Source organism: Dipodomys spectabilis, unplaced genomic scaffold (assembly GCF_019054845.1).
Source record: "Dipodomys spectabilis isolate Male_0828 unplaced genomic scaffold, ASM1905484v1 ptg000419l, whole genome shotgun sequence".
NCBI classification, from domain to species: Eukaryota; Metazoa; Chordata; class Mammalia; order Rodentia; family Heteromyidae; genus Dipodomys; species Dipodomys spectabilis.
Genome location: NW_024871096.1, coordinates 633231 through 648017, shown reverse-complemented (window position 1 = coordinate 648017; position 14787 = coordinate 633231). Strand labels below are relative to the sequence as shown.

Below are 14787 nucleotides of genomic sequence, written 5' to 3'. Positions count from 1 at the left end.
CACTACACCCCCCTGCTCTGGAAGACTCGCACTACACCCCCCTGCTCTGGAAGACTCGCACTACACCCCCCTGCTCTGGAACACTCGCACTACACCCCCCTGCTCTGGAACACTCGCACTACACCCCCCTGCTCTGGGACACTCACACTGCCCCCCCCAGCTTTGAGCCCCAGGAACAAGTCCTCAGAAAGTGGCTTTCAGAAGAAACACCAACTAGGGACAGGGGTGCGCGCTGGGTGGAGGATGAAGGCAGGTTCAGGAGCGAGCCCGGCGGGTCGGCGGGTCGCGGGTCCGGCGCGGGCGGCCCTGGCGGCCCCGAACCCACGCGTCCTTGGTGGGCCGCGGCGCCCCCGCCGGGCCGTGCGCACTGCACATGGCTTCGGGTGAGCTCGGCTCATCCTCGAGACGGAGGACGGCAGGAGAGGGAGCGGGAGCCGGTTCCCACGGCCGCCGTAGATGGCTTGGGGTCCGGCGCCGCCATCCAGAACCTTCGAGGCACAGGTTGGCCCGCGTGACAGGGCCGCCGCGCTCATGAGGCCGGCGACATGAGGCGAGGCGCTGCCCGCGCCCAGCAGACACCGGACACCGTCCACGTGCGGCCGGCCGGGCCGGGAGCCGAGGCGCGGGGGGAGCCCGGGCGCGGGGTGCGGCGCGGTGGGGGGTGGCACCGGAGCCCGGGCGCGGGGTGCGACGTGGGGGGGGTGGCACCGGAGCCCGGGCGCGGGGTGCGACGTGGGGGGGGTGGCACCGGAGCCCGGGCGCGGGGTGCGGCGCGGTGGGGGGAGCCCGGGCGCGGGGTGCGACGCGGTGGGGGGAGCCCGGGCGCGGGGTGCGGCGCGGTGGGGGGAGCCCGGGCGCGGGGTGCGGCGCGGTGGGGGGAGCCCGGGCGCGGGGTGCGGCGCGGTGGGGGGAGCCCGGGCGCGGGGTGCGGCGTGGGGGGGTGGCACCGGAGCCCGGGCGCGGGGTGCGGCGTGGGGGGGGTGGCACCAGAGCCCGGGCGCGGGGTGCGGCGCGGTGGGGGGAGCCCGGGCGCGGGGTGCGACGTGGGGGGGGGGTGACACCGGAGCCCGGGCGCGGGGTGCGGCGTGGGGGGGGGTGGCACCGGAGCCCGGGCGCGGGGTGCGGCGTGGGGGGGGTGGCACCGGAGCCTGGGCGCGGGGCAGAGACGCGGGGGGAACTCGGGCGCGGGGTGCGGCGCGGGGTGGGTGGCACCGGAGCCTGGGCGCGGGGCAGGGGGGCGGGGGAGCACGGGAGTCTGGGTGCGGGGCCGAGACGCGGGATTACAGGGCGAGGCGTGGGGGGCAAGGGAGCCCGGGCGCGGGCAGGACGCGGAAGGCCGGTTGGTGGGGGGGCGGAGGGTCCGGTGGGGGGGCGGAGGGTCCGGTTGGTGGGGGGGCGGAGGGTCCGGTGGGGGGGCGGAGGGTCCGGTTGGTGGGGGGGGCGGAGGGTCCGGTGGGGGGGGCGGAGGGTCCGGTGGGGGGGCGGAGGGTCCGGTTGGTGGGGGGGGCGGAGGGTCCGGTGGGGGGGCGGAGGGTCCGGTGGGGGGGCGGAGGGTCCGGTTGGTGGGGGGGCGGAGGGTCCGGTTGGTGGGGGGGGCGGAGGGTCCGGTTGGTGGGGGGGCGGAGGGTCCGGTGGGGGCGGCGGAGGGTCCGGTGGGGGCGGCGGAGGCCCGGGACGCGGAGGGGAGCGCTCTCCGCCCGCCCGCCCGCGCGCATTGTGCGGGAGCAGGTGCTGTCTGCATTACCATACAGCTGAGCGCACAAAGAGCCTCTGATTCGGCCGCACAATAACAGACGCCTTAATGACAGCCACGCGAGCGACACACACCGAGCTCCTTCTCCGCCGGGCGGAGGGCGGCCGGCCCGGCGCTCGGGGCCCGGCCGGGCCCGCGGCCGCAGCCACCCGGGGGAGGGGCGCGCGGGCTCCGGACGGCGCAGGTGGCGCCCCGGGGTCCCGGGCGCCGAGGCCGGGCTCGCTCCGGGTCCGCGCTCCCGGAGGCGCCGCCGCCGGCCTCCGCCAGGAGGGGGGCCGCGCCCGGTCTCCAAACTTCCCGAAAGCTGCGGCCGCGCTCGGCACCCCCGGCCCCGCCCGGCCCGGCCCCGCGTCTCCGGGTCCCCGCGGTCCCCCGGGTGCCCCGCGCCCCGGGCCCGGCCTCGCGCCCCAGCCTCCCGCGCCCCGCCCCGGCCCCGCCCCCCAGGCCGCGGCCTCGCCCCCCGGGCCTCCGCGCCCCGGGCCGCGGCCGGCGCGGGGCCGGGAGCGTGGGGATCCGGGGCCGGGCCGGGCCGGGCCGGGCCGGGGCGTCTTTCAGGAATGTAAATGAGCCGGGCGCGGGCGGGCGCGGGCGGGCGCGCGGGGGCGGGGCGCGGGCTGCCCATTTTACAGCTCACTGACCATTTGGCGATCCGCGGAGCGCCGGGCCCGAGCGCCGTTCCTTTGTGACAGCGCTCGCCAGACGGGGGCTGCTCATTTGCATCTCATTAGCCATGCGGGCGGCCGGCGGCATATAAGGGCGGCGGGCGCCGGCCGGAGCCAGAGCTTCGGCGCGCACCCGCGGAGACCCGGCCCTGCCCGAGAGTCCGGGCGCGGACGGGCGCCGCACCGAGCCCCCCACGGCCGTCCTGCGGGCAGCGTCGGCGCGATCCGCGCGATCGGCCGGGGAGCGCCGCGACCGCCGCGTGACATCGCCGGAGCCGCCCGCACGCCGCCGGCCGCCCCGCACGCCGCCGGTCCCCGCCGGAGCCGCCCGCACGCCGCCGGCCGCCCCGCACGCCGCCGGTCCCCGCCGCCGCCGGCCGCCCCGCACGCCCGGAGGGGCCCCGGATTATCGCCTGGCCGCGGGACTGCCAGACCGCCGCCTTCCAACCGGCCCCGGAGGAGCCGCCGCCGCCGCCGCGCTTCGGGAAGCCGACTGACCCCCGGACGCTTCCTTCCGCGCCCCTTCCTCTCCCCCGCTTCCCCTCCCGCCCCGTCCCTCCCCTCCTTCCCTCCCTCCCTCTCTCTCCCTTCCTTCCTCCTTCCCTTCCTTCCTTCCTTCCTCCCTTCCTTCCTTCCTTCCTTCCTTCCTTCCTTCCTTCCTTCCTCTCCTCCTTCCTCTCCTCCCGCCCTCTCCCTCCCTCCCCGCGGAGACGGCGGAGGCCGCCCGGGGAAGCGGCGACCCTCGCCCGCTGGAGGACGCGCCGGGAGCCGAGGCGGCCGCGCTTCCTCTGTCGACCCCGCAGCCAGCGAGAGGCGGATCTAAGGAGCCGCCGCCCCCGGGACCCGGCAGCCGGCCCGGCCCGTGCTCCCGGCCGCGCCCCCGGCCAAGCGGGCGTCCTCCCGTCGCGCTCCCGGGGCGCCGAGAGAACCGGGCTCGGGGCGGGCGCGCGCGGCGCCATGGGCCGTCGGAGCGCGCTGGCCCTCGCCGTCGTCTCGGCCCTGCTGTGCCAGGTGAGCGGGGCCGCGCGGGGCCGCGCGGGGGGGGAGGGGGAAGGGCGCCCCCGCCGCCGCGGGCGGGTGCGCGCGGGTCCGCGCGCTTCCCCGGCACCCCGCGCCCCCCCCCCCCGCCCCGCGCAGGTCTGGAGCTCGGATCCCGCGCCCCAGTTCCCCGCCCCGGCCCCGCGCGCTCCCCCGCGCTCCGGCCGCCCGCGCTCCCCCCGCGCTCCCCCGCGCTTGCCTCACGTCCCCCGCCCCGCCCCGCCCCGCAGGTCTGGAGCTCCGGCGTGTTCGAGTTGAAGCTGCAGGAGTTCGTCAACAAGAAGGGCTTGCTGGGGAACCGCAACTGCTGCCGCGGGGGCGCGGGCCCGCCCTGCGCCTGCAGGACCTTCTTCCGCGTGTGCCTCAAGCACTACCAGGCCAGCGTGTCCCCCGAGCCGCCCTGCACCTACGGCAGCGCCGTCACCCCGGTGCTGGGCGTCGACTCCTTCAGCCTGCCCGACGGCGGCGCGGGCCCCGACGCCGCCTTCAGCAACCCCATCCGCTTCCCCTTCGGCTTCACCTGGCCCGTGAGTGAGCACCTGGGCCGGCGGGAGAGGGGGGGCCCCCCCGCAGGGGAGGCCTGCGGACCCGGCGCACCCATCCCGCCCACGGCCGGGAGGGCTTTCATCCTGGTTGGGTTGCCCCCTCCCCCCCCCAGGTCCCATCCGGGAAGCCTGATGACAGCTGCCTCTTCCACCCCCCCCACCCCACTGGGCTCCAGCCCTTCCCCCCATGTATAATATCCTGTACTAACGGGCTGAGGAAACACATCAGGAAACCACTCTTTAAGTCCTTCCATTTCCACAAGGAAAGTGAGAGTGGGTGACGCCCTTCCCTTCTGCCACACAAAGATGGGGCCCCAAGCTATGTTCCTGACCGCTGGTCCTGAATGCTTCTGATCCCTTGCTGTCCTTACAGGGCACCTTCTCTCTGATTATTGAAGCCCTCCACACAGATTCTCCTGACGATCTGGCAACAGGTAAACACAGAGCACCAACCCTACACGGTGCAAGCTGCAAAAGCTTTTGCAAAAGCAAAAGCTGCCTCTCCTCCCTACTGTGCTACTCCCCCCACCACTGGATGTCTTTTATTCTGCTCATGCCCCCAGAGTAGAGGATTTTTGGTCTCTTTCCCATGTCAACCACATCCTGCCACCGGCTAGTCCCCCACTAAGTTCCCAGCCTCTGGGGCTAGGCCAGAACCAACCAAAGCATCTTCTCTCCCAGAAAATCCAGAAAGACTCATCAGCCGCCTAGCCACACAGAGGCATCTGACAGTGGGTGAGGAGTGGTCTCAGGACTTACACAGCAGTGGCCGGACAGACCTCAAGTACTCCTACCGCTTTGTGTGTGACGAACATTACTACGGGGAAGGCTGTTCTGTGTTCTGCCGCCCCAGAGATGACGCCTTTGGCCACTTCACCTGCGGAGAGAGAGGGGAGAAGGTGTGCAACCCCGGCTGGAAAGGCCAGTACTGCACCGAACGTGAGTCCTGGGAGGCCACCTCCGGGGGGTACTTCTGGGGAGGGCGTTCTTGAGCCCACTGGATCACTGGGTTTAGCATGGAGGCAACAGAAGAGGTGTTGTGGTAGGGACACAGAGCAAAGGCGCCTTCTGAGGACTCAAGCCAGCCAGTAGCACAGTCAAGGTCAACTCAGGCTTTTAACAACCAAGACTGTTTATCCATTCTAGGAAGCTGCCTTTCTTCATCAGGGAGGAGTTCAGAGACCGGGCCAGGGGTCAGGAAGTAAGGCTGTGTTCCCCTCAGGGTGTGTGCACTGGAGAGGGAGGGGAGGAAGGAAGGGAGGAACTGAGAGGGAGGGAGTATGTTGGGGGACATGCTTCCAACAGAGTTCTTGCTCTGACAGCATTTCATCAGAAGAGCTCCCTTTTCTTCCTGGAGTTGATACCAGCCCACAGAGAAAGCCTTTTTCCAAGCTTCCCTGTGAGGCATAGTACTTAGCTGTCCTCAGGGGAAGTCCTCATTCCTATGACTGTGGACAGCTGGAGAAACGATGAGATTGACCTGCAAGGCTGCATGGGTGAGGGGTGCACATGCCCTGTCTTGTCAGAGTGCTCACCACACGCTGCCTGCAAAGAAAGGTAGTTACTGAAGCCCACAGTGCCCTAGGTGCAGGGGCGTCAGGGCCTTGGAGCGCTAGGGGCTGCTCTGCCTCTCTCCCCAACCTTCTGAGCCTCATCTGCAGTCAGGCAGGGCATTTCCCTGAGGTCAAGGGTTGTGAACTTTGACTCTGAGGCTTAGAACCTCGGCAGGGACTTGGGAGAGAAGGGGTCCACTTCTTACCTTTAGTTTGTGTCTGGGTGTCACCCTTGTTCACCTTCCCGTCTCCTCAAGGGCTCTGGAGCTCCTTTGAAGCCCTGCCTTGGCCTGAGTTGGATTTGTTTTCTTAGGAACTGGAGGTGCTGCGAATGAATGAATGAATTTCCTAACTGGGGAAGTAGGCTAGCTGTCTGTCTTAGCTGTGACCACCCCTCCTCTGGTACCTGCGGCTTCTGGGGCTGTCTTCTACCTTAGCTTTCTTCTCTCTCACGGTTCTGAGTAGCCAGCAACCTAAACTTTTTTCTTATTCAAACACTGGAGCCTTCCCTGCCCCCACTAGCTCGTGCCATAGATGAGATCTGTGGGGATAGGCCAGAGGAGCCGTCTGCTCCCATTGGCAGGAGTGTACACACATGCATGTGTGTGTCCTATGCACTCGCGCGTGCGCTCACCCCCCCACGCGCACACTGGGGCTGTGGGAGGGGGAGGGCACGGGCGGGGCGGCATTGTTGCGCTGGGGCAGCTGCGGGAGGAAGAGACAATGGAGCAGCTGTCCTGCCCTGCACCCTGCACACCAGCTGTCCACTCTTATCTGCACACACACTTTCTGGGATATTAAGAGGTGGAGCTTTGTGCATAGAATTGGGCAGTGGGGGAGGGGGGAAGACTTCTGACCCTCTCTTAGAAGAAAAGGAGATGGGGTGGGGGTAGAGGCTTCGGAGAGCCCTTTTGTCCTGGAGCTACTGCGTTAAGAAGAATGCTCATCCTAGGACTGATTAAAGTCCAAAGCTACCAGCCAGCGTGGGCCAGCACTCTGTAGCCTGGAATCTGCTCAGCTAGGACCCGCAGAGTGAAATCATCTCGTTTTGGCCCTGAGACCGGGGCTTACCTGTGTGTTCTCTGCTTCCAGCCATCTGCTTGCCAGGGTGCGATGACCTGCACGGAGTCTGTGACAAGCCCGGGGAGTGCAAGTAAGTTTGCAGAGCTGTCTTGTTGTCGTCATCTATAACTTGTGTTTTTGAGAAAGGGTTTGCTGTGTAGCCCAGCCTGCCATGAATGCAACATGCAGCCTAGGTTGGCCTTGAACTTACCTCCCTCAAGACCTGGCATTTCAACATTTGATACCTACTATAACCAGCTCAGCCCTTCTTTTTATCCCTTTATACCTGTAGGATTTGTAAAGCATCTCTGAAGCGATCACTTAAAAATGTTAAGATTTGAGTGGGGTTGTTATCCTGTTTAAAGTTTTGGAAATGTATGAAGGCATGGGTTGTCATTCATTAAGCTCCTCATGATTAGGAAATATACAAGGCACAGCTTTAAAAGTTGGTGCAGGAAATGAGAGCTTACATCAGTGGTCCTTAGACCTTGTGCATGTTGTAGCCAGCTAGGCTAACCCTTTTTCCCCCTCAGGAACCTCTGGGGGGTGGCTCCAAGAATCGTGGTTTAAGCATTCGAGGTGGTATGTTCTGTGAAGCATGAGAACCAGGGGCGTACTGAAGCTGCTGGAGATATGTTCTAGTGTGTGAGGACTTGTCATAATGAATCTAGGTAGGTTCTAGTGTGTGAGGACTTGTCATAATGAATCTAGGTAGGTTCTAGTGTGTGAGGACTTGTCATAATGAATCTTGGTAGGTTCTAGTGTGTGAGGACTTGTCATAATGTATCTAGGTAGGTTCTAGTGTGTGAGGACTTGTCATAATGAATCTAGGTAGGTTCTAGTGTGACTTGTCATAATGAATCTAGGTAGGTTCTAGTGTGTGTGAGGACTTGTCATAATGAATCTAGGTAGGTTCTAGTGTGTGAGGACTTGTCATAATGAATCTAGGTAGGTTCTAGTGTGTGAGGACTTGTCATAATGTATCTAGGTAGGTTCTAGTGTGTGAGAACTTGTCATAATGAATCTAGGTAGGTTCTAGTGTGACTTGTCATAATGAATCTAGGTAGGTTCTAGTGTGTGAGGACTTGTCATAATGAATCTAGGTAGGTTCTAGTGTGTGAGGACTTGTCATAATGAATCTAGGTAGGTTCTAGTGTGTGAGGACTTGTCATAATGAATCTAGGTAGGTTCTAGTGTGTGAGGACTTGTCATAATGAATCTAGGTAGGTTCTAGTGTGTGAGGACTTGTCATAATGAATCTAGGTAGGTTCTAGTGTGTAAGGACTTGCATAATGAATCTAGGTAGGTTCTAGTGCGTGAGGACTTGCATAATGAATCTAGGTAGGTTCTAGTGCGTGAGGACTTGTCATAATGAATCTAGGTAGGTTCTAGGGTGTGAGGACTTGTCGTAATGAATCTAGGTAGGTTCTAGTGTGTGAGGACTTGTCGTAATGAATCTAGGTAGGTTCTAGGGTGTGAGGACTTGTCGTAATGAATCTAGGTAGGTTCTAGTGTGTGAGGACTTGCATAATGAATCTAGGTAGGTTCTAGTGTGTGAGGACTTGCATAATGAATCTAGGTAGGTTCTAGTGTGTGTGAGGACTTGTCATAATGAATCTAGGTAGGTTCTAGTGTGTGAGGACTTGTCATAATGAATCTAGGTAGGTTCTAGTGTGTGAGGACTTGTCATAATGAATCTAGGTAGGTTCTAGTGTGTGAGGACTTATCATAATGAATCTAGGTAGGTTCTAGTGTGTGAGGACTTGTCATAATGAATCTAGGTAGGTTCTAGTGTGTGAGGACTTGTCATAATGTATCTAGGTAGGTTCTAGTGTGTGTGAGGACTTGTCATAATGAATCTAGGTAGGTTCTAGTGTGTGAGGACTTGTCATAATGAATCTAGGTAGGTTCTAGTGTGTGAGGACTTATAATGAATCTAGGTAGGTTCTAGTGTGTGAGGACTTGTCATAATGAATCTAGGTAGGTTCTAGTGTGTGAGGACTTGTCATAATGTATCTAGGTAGGTTCTAGTGTGTGAGGACTTGTCATAATGAATCTAGGTAGGTTCTAGTGTGTGAGGACTTGTCATAATGAATCTAGGTAGGTTCTAGTGTGTAAGGACTTGCATAATGAATCTAGGTAGGTTCTAGTGCGTGAGGACTTGCATAATGAATCTAGGTAGGTTCTAGTGCGTGAGGACTTGTCATAATGAATCTAGGTAGGTTCTAGGGTGTGAGGACTTGTCGTAATGAATCTAGGTAGGTTCTAGTGTGTGAGGACTTGTCGTAATGAATCTAGGTAGGTTCTAGGGTGTGAGGACTTGTCGTAATGAATCTAGGTAGGTTCTAGTGTGTGAGGACTTGCATAATGAATCTAGGTAGGTTCTAGTGCGTGAGGACTTGCATAATGAATCTAGGTAGGTTCTAGTGTGTGTGAGGACTTGTCATAATGAATCTAGGTAGGTTCTAGTGTGTGAGGACTTGTCATAATGAATCTAGGTAGGTTCTAGTGTGTGAGGACTTGTCATAATGAATCTAGGTAGGTTCTAGTGTGTGAGGACTTATCATAATGAATCTAGGTAGGTTCTAGTGTGTGAGGACTTGTCATAATGAATCTAGGTAGGTTCTAGTGTGTGAGGACTTGTCATAATGTATCTAGGTAGGTTCTAGTGTGTGTGAGGACTTGTCATAATGAATCTAGGTAGGTTCTAGTGTGTAAGGACTTGCATAATGAATCTAGGTAGGTTCTAGTGTGTAAGGACTTGCATAATGAATCTAGGTAGGTTCTAGGGTGTGAGGACTTGTCATAATGAATCTAGGTAGGTTCTAGTGTGTGAGGACTTGTCATAATGAATCTAGGTAGGTTCTAGGGTGTGAGGACTTGTCATAATGAATCTAGGTAGGTTCTAGTGTGTGAGGACTTGTCATAATGAATCTAGGTAGGTTCTAGTGTGTGAGGACTTGTCATAATGAATCTAGGTAGGTTCTAGGGTGTGAGGACTTGTCATAATGAATCTAGGTAGGTTCTAGTGTGTGAGGACTTGTCATAATGAATCTAGGTAGGTTCTAGGGTGTGAGGACTTGTCATAATGAATCTAGGTAGGTTCTAGTGTGTGAGGACTTGTCATAATGAATCTAGGTAGGTTCTAGTGTGTAAGGACTTGCATAATGAATCTAGGTAGGTTCTAGTGTGTAAGGACTTGCATAATGAATCTAGGTAGGTTCTAGGGTGTGAGGACTTGTCATAATGAATCTAGGTAGGTTCTAGTGTGTGAGGACTTGTCATAATGAATCTAGGTAGGTTCTAGTGTGTGAGGACTTGTCATAATGAATCTAGGTAGGTTCTAGTGTGTGAGGACTTGTCATAATGAATCTAGGTAGGTTCTAGGGTGTGAGGACTTGTCATAATGAATCTAGATAGGTTCTAGGGTGTGAGGACTTGTCATAATGAATCTAGGTAGGTTCTAGTGTGTGAGGACTTGCATAATGAATCTAGGTAGGTTCTAGTGTGTGAGGACTTGTCATAATGAATCTAGGTAGGTTCTAGTGTGTGAGGACTTGTCATAATGAATCTAGGTAGGTTCTAGGGTGTGAGGACTTGTCATAATGAATCTAGGTAGGTTCTAGGGTGTGAGGACTTGTCATAATGAATCTAGGTAGGTTCTAGGGTGTGAGGACTTGCATAATGAATCTAGGTAGGTTCTAGGGTGTGAGGACTTGTCACTGTAGCATGTGTGTGACTGTGCTATGCGTTTCAGGTGCAGAGTGGGGTGGCAGGGCCGGTACTGTGACGAGTGCATCAGGTACCCAGGCTGTCTGCATGGCACCTGCCGGCAGCCCTGGCAGTGCAACTGCCAGGAAGGCTGGGGTGGCCTCTTCTGCAACCAGGGTAAGCGCCTCTCCCTCCACAGCAGCCCTGGGCTCTCCTGGCACTGGAAAAACGGACTCTTCCTGCCTATTGACCTTGAGTTTCCTGTCTTTCTCTTTCTGTCTCCACTCTGGGCAGACCTAAACTACTGCACACATCACAAGCCCTGCAGGAATGGTGCCACCTGCACTAACACAGGCCAGGGGAGCTATACGTGCTCCTGTAGGCCCGGATACACTGGTGCTAACTGTGAGCTGGAAGTCGATGAGTGTGCCCCCAGCCCCTGTAGGAATGGAGGGAGTTGCACGGTGAGTTAGTCGCATGAAGCCAGGACTTGGTGTTAAATAGAGTGTGTATGTTTCTTGGAGCATCTTTGGAAAGCTGTTTGCTCTCTCTTTGTGTAGGATCTTGAGGACAGCTATTCCTGCACCTGTCCACCTGGCTTCTACGGCAAGGTCTGTGAGTTGAGCGCCATGACCTGTGCAGATGGCCCCTGCTTCAATGGGGGGCGATGCTCCGACAACCCAGACGGAGGCTATGCCTGCCGCTGCCCCGCGGGCTTCTCCGGCTTCAACTGTGAGAAGAAGATGGATCTCTGCGGCTCTTCTCCCTGCTCCAACGGTGAGGGGTGGGGTGGTTGCTCATGGTCAGCAGCACACATCCTCTCCCAGCCGCTGGGTTCCTGCAGTCCTGCAGGGCAGGACTGGGCCGTGCAGCCAGAACTCTCAGGGGGGCTTTATGATTGAGTCTGGAAGACTGTGGGTGGACAGGAGCATTTGTCCTCAGGCTCATTCTTTAGGGATGTCCCCGGCCAAAAGGATGCATTTGCTCAGGGTCAGCGCCGGTCAGGATGGGGACTGGCTATGGAGCTGCAGGCTCTCCTCAGAAGTGTGTGTAGCCATAGTGCTTTTGGAGGGAAGCCTACTTCTGCCCTGTCACGCAGCAGCATGGGATGTCATGAGCTATGAACTGTTTGCTGGCATGTGATGGCATGGACTTTCCAAATCGGACTCAATGGACGGCCCTCCTTCCCTGCGTCCCCTACCCCCCTTCTTCCTCCATCCTTCCTATCTTCCTGCCTTCCTTCCTAGCTTCTTTGCTCCCTTCATTCTTTTCCTCCTCATTCCTGTCTTTTATTACTACTTTTCCTCCTCTCTTACATCCTTATTTTCAGTCCCGATCTTACTAATAAAGTAGCTGCAGGCAAAACACTTCTTTAAGCCTCAGTCTCCCTGCCTGAAACCTAATCTGGTTGGTAGCCAGGCAAACTGCTTTTTGTGGTGCCTGTCATCACACACTGACCGGCCTGGGTGCTGGTGCTCACGCACGAAATCCTAGCTACTCATGAGGCTAATATCTGACGATCCTAGCTCAAACCCAAGAGGCGTCAGCCTTGAGCCAAAAAAGGTAAGAAGAGTGTGAGGTCCTGAGTTCAGATCAAGTGTATGTGTGTGCACACACACAGGTCAAAGAATGTTAGCTTCTAATATGTGGGGCTAGAATTGGACTCTTCCTCACCGATTGATTTGGTCCTCGGCTGTAGCTCTCAGCCATGCTCCCTGCGGGCCCCAGGCTGACTTTAGCAGACTTGTTGGCACAGCATGGATATATCTGGGGAGTGGGAGCATGCCTGCACTCACGTGTGTGACTGCTCCTGACCTGTGTTTTAGGTGCCACCTGTGTGGACCTTGGCAGTGCCTACCTGTGTCGCTGCCAGGCTGGCTTCTCCGGGAGACACTGTGAGGACAACGTGGACGACTGTGCCTCCTCCCCCTGTGCAAATGGGGGCACCTGCAGGGACGGTGTGAACGAGTTCTTCTGTACCTGCCCGCCCGGCTACACAGGCAGGAACTGCAGCACCCCTGTCAGCAGGTGTGAGCACGCTCCCTGCCACAATGGGGCCACCTGCCACCAGCGGGGCCAGCGCTATGTGTGCGAGTGTGCCCAGGGGTACGGGGGCCCCAACTGCCAGTTCCTGCTCCCTGAGCCTCCGCCGGGCCCCGTGGTGGTGGACCTCACGGAGAAGTTTGTGGAAGGCCAGGGCGGGCCGCTCCCCTGGGTGGCTGTGTGTGCAGGGGCAGTGCTCGTCCTGGTGCTGCTGCTAGGCTGTGCTACCACCGTGGTCTGCGTCCGGCTGAGGCTGCCAAAACACCGACCGCCGGCGGACCCCTGCCGGGGGGAGACCGAAACCATGAATAACCTGGCCAACCGCCAGCGTGAGAAGGACGTCTCGGTCAGTGTCATCGGGGCCACACAGATCAAGAACACCAACAAGAAGGCGGACCTCCAGGGGGACCAGGGAGCCGGCAAGGGTGGCTTCAAGGCCCGGTACTCAGCGGTGGACTATAACCTTGTGCAGGACATCAAGGGCGATGAAGCCGCGATCAGGGATGCACACAGCAAGCGGGACACCAAGTGCCAGCTGCAGGGCTCTGCAGGGGAGAAGTGCACCCCAACAATCAGGGGGTGCGTGCCGTAGGCCGGGCTGGAGGTGGGAAGGCCACTCTGCTCTGGTCAGGTCCCTGTTTGAGTGCAGACCCCCTGTTTATCGTGGTTCTGTGTTGTTTCTTTCAGTGGGGAAGCACCTGAGAGAACAAGGCCTGAGTCTGTCTACTCCACTTCAAAGGACACCAAGTACCAGTCGGTGTACGTCATATCTGAAGAGAAGGACGAGTGCGTCATAGCAACTGAGGTCAGTGTGTGTGTGGTGCTCAGGCAGGGGTGGGCTGATGGGGAAGGTCCCTGGCGATCTCACTGACGTCGGCTGATGGGGAAGGTCCCTGGCGATCTCACTGACGTCGGGTGATGGGGAAGGTCCCTGGCGATCTCACTGACATCGGGTGATGGGGAAGGTCCCTGGCGATCTCACTGACGTCGGGTGATGGGGAAGGTCCCTGGCGATCTCAGCTGACGTCCTGTTCTGTCTCCTCGGCCCCTCCAGGTGTAAGATGGAAGTGATAGAGCAAAGTTCCCATTTCTCTTAAATAAAATTCCAAGGATATAGCCCCAACGAATGCTGCTGAAAGAGGAAAGGGAGACCCCAGGGACTGCTGCTGAGAAACAGGTTCAGGCCGAGCTGGTTCTCCTCCTGGAGTTGGCAGAGCCGCCCAACACTGCCGGGCCCGTGGCTCTGGGTGCCGTTGCCCAGCCTGCTGGATGTTCCGTTGCACTATGAACAGTTGCTTTTCAGAGTATATATTTAAACGGACGGACTTAGTATGCATAGGAAGCATGCACTGCCCATGTGTCTATCTTGGAGTCTTATGAGCCAGTCTTTTCTTGAACTAGAAACACAACTGCCTTTATTGTCCTTTTTGATACCGAAATGTGTTTTTTTCTAGATGGAAAAAACGTGTGTTATTTTTTAGACTTGTAAAAATATTTTTCACAATATCTGTAAAGCTCGAGTATTTTGTGATGTTCGTTTTTTATAATTTAAATTTTGGTAAATATGTACAAAGGCACTTCGGGTCTATGTGACTATATTTTTTGTATATAAATGTATTTATGAAATATTGTGCAAATGTTATTTGAGTTTTTTACTGTTTTGCTAATGAAGAAATTCTTTTTAAAAATATTTTTCCAAAATAAATATTATGAATGACAACCGGCAGACACAGCCCCTTGCATTTGCATTACCTCTGCCCATGTTTTCCGGCACACCCATTTCTAGAGACCCTGGGAACAGGCTTGCTGGCCTCGACGTCCTTTGAGACTTCTGGTGTGTTTTCCCATGTGCTCTGTCTTGCATGAGCTTCCCACCTTTGTCCTGTTGGCACCTTTGAGAAGCTTCTCTGAAACCGCCAGCCATGCTTCCCAATTGCACGTTTAAGTGGTACTGAGAAAGTTCAGAGTTGGCTTTCTCTGAACCTGATTGATGAGTGATTAATTAATATACTGGGACAAAGCCTGGTCTGGTGTTACTTGTCCACAAGACATTTCTGTATTTATGGGACAAAGTCTTTTTCTCTCAAGAGATTGTTTATTCATTTGTGAATTTGTTTCTAGTTAATTCAAAAAGTTAGTTGCTTTCTCATTCAAGCACAGTTGTGATGAGGTAGATAATCACTATCAATTTGCTCTTAAGGACTGAGTGCCTTTTGTGTACCAGGCCCCATTAACTGTGTTCTGTGAGTTACCTCACCAGTGGTGGTAGGCTTATCATTCCTACGTTACAGAAACAAGCTGGGGGAGAAGGTAGAGTTATTTATTGGGTTCAGGTTTATCACTGGCCGCATCAACATTAAGATCCAAGCACTGCAGCTAACCATACACAGTTCAATTATTCCTCACTTGTCAGAAACTTA

At 57.6% G+C, this 14787-nt stretch overlaps 1 protein-coding gene across 1 annotated transcript; it reads left to right on the top strand.

The window, feature by feature from the left end:
- Positions 1–3356: 3356 nt before the first annotated feature.
- On the top strand, positions 3357–14093 carry Dll1 (delta like canonical Notch ligand 1). The gene is made up of 11 exons (XM_042667739.1): positions 3357–3426; positions 3684–3980; positions 4372–4432; positions 4680–4937; positions 6644–6704; positions 10371–10501; positions 10619–10788; positions 10885–11101; positions 12151–12946; positions 13055–13172; positions 13422–14093. Exons 1-11 carry the CDS (start codon positions 3373–3375, stop codon positions 13425–13427), a joined length of 2169 nt encoding a protein of 722 aa, XP_042523673.1. The 5' UTR covers positions 3357–3372; the 3' UTR covers positions 13428–14093.
- The last annotated feature ends 694 nt before the right edge of the window (positions 14094–14787 follow it).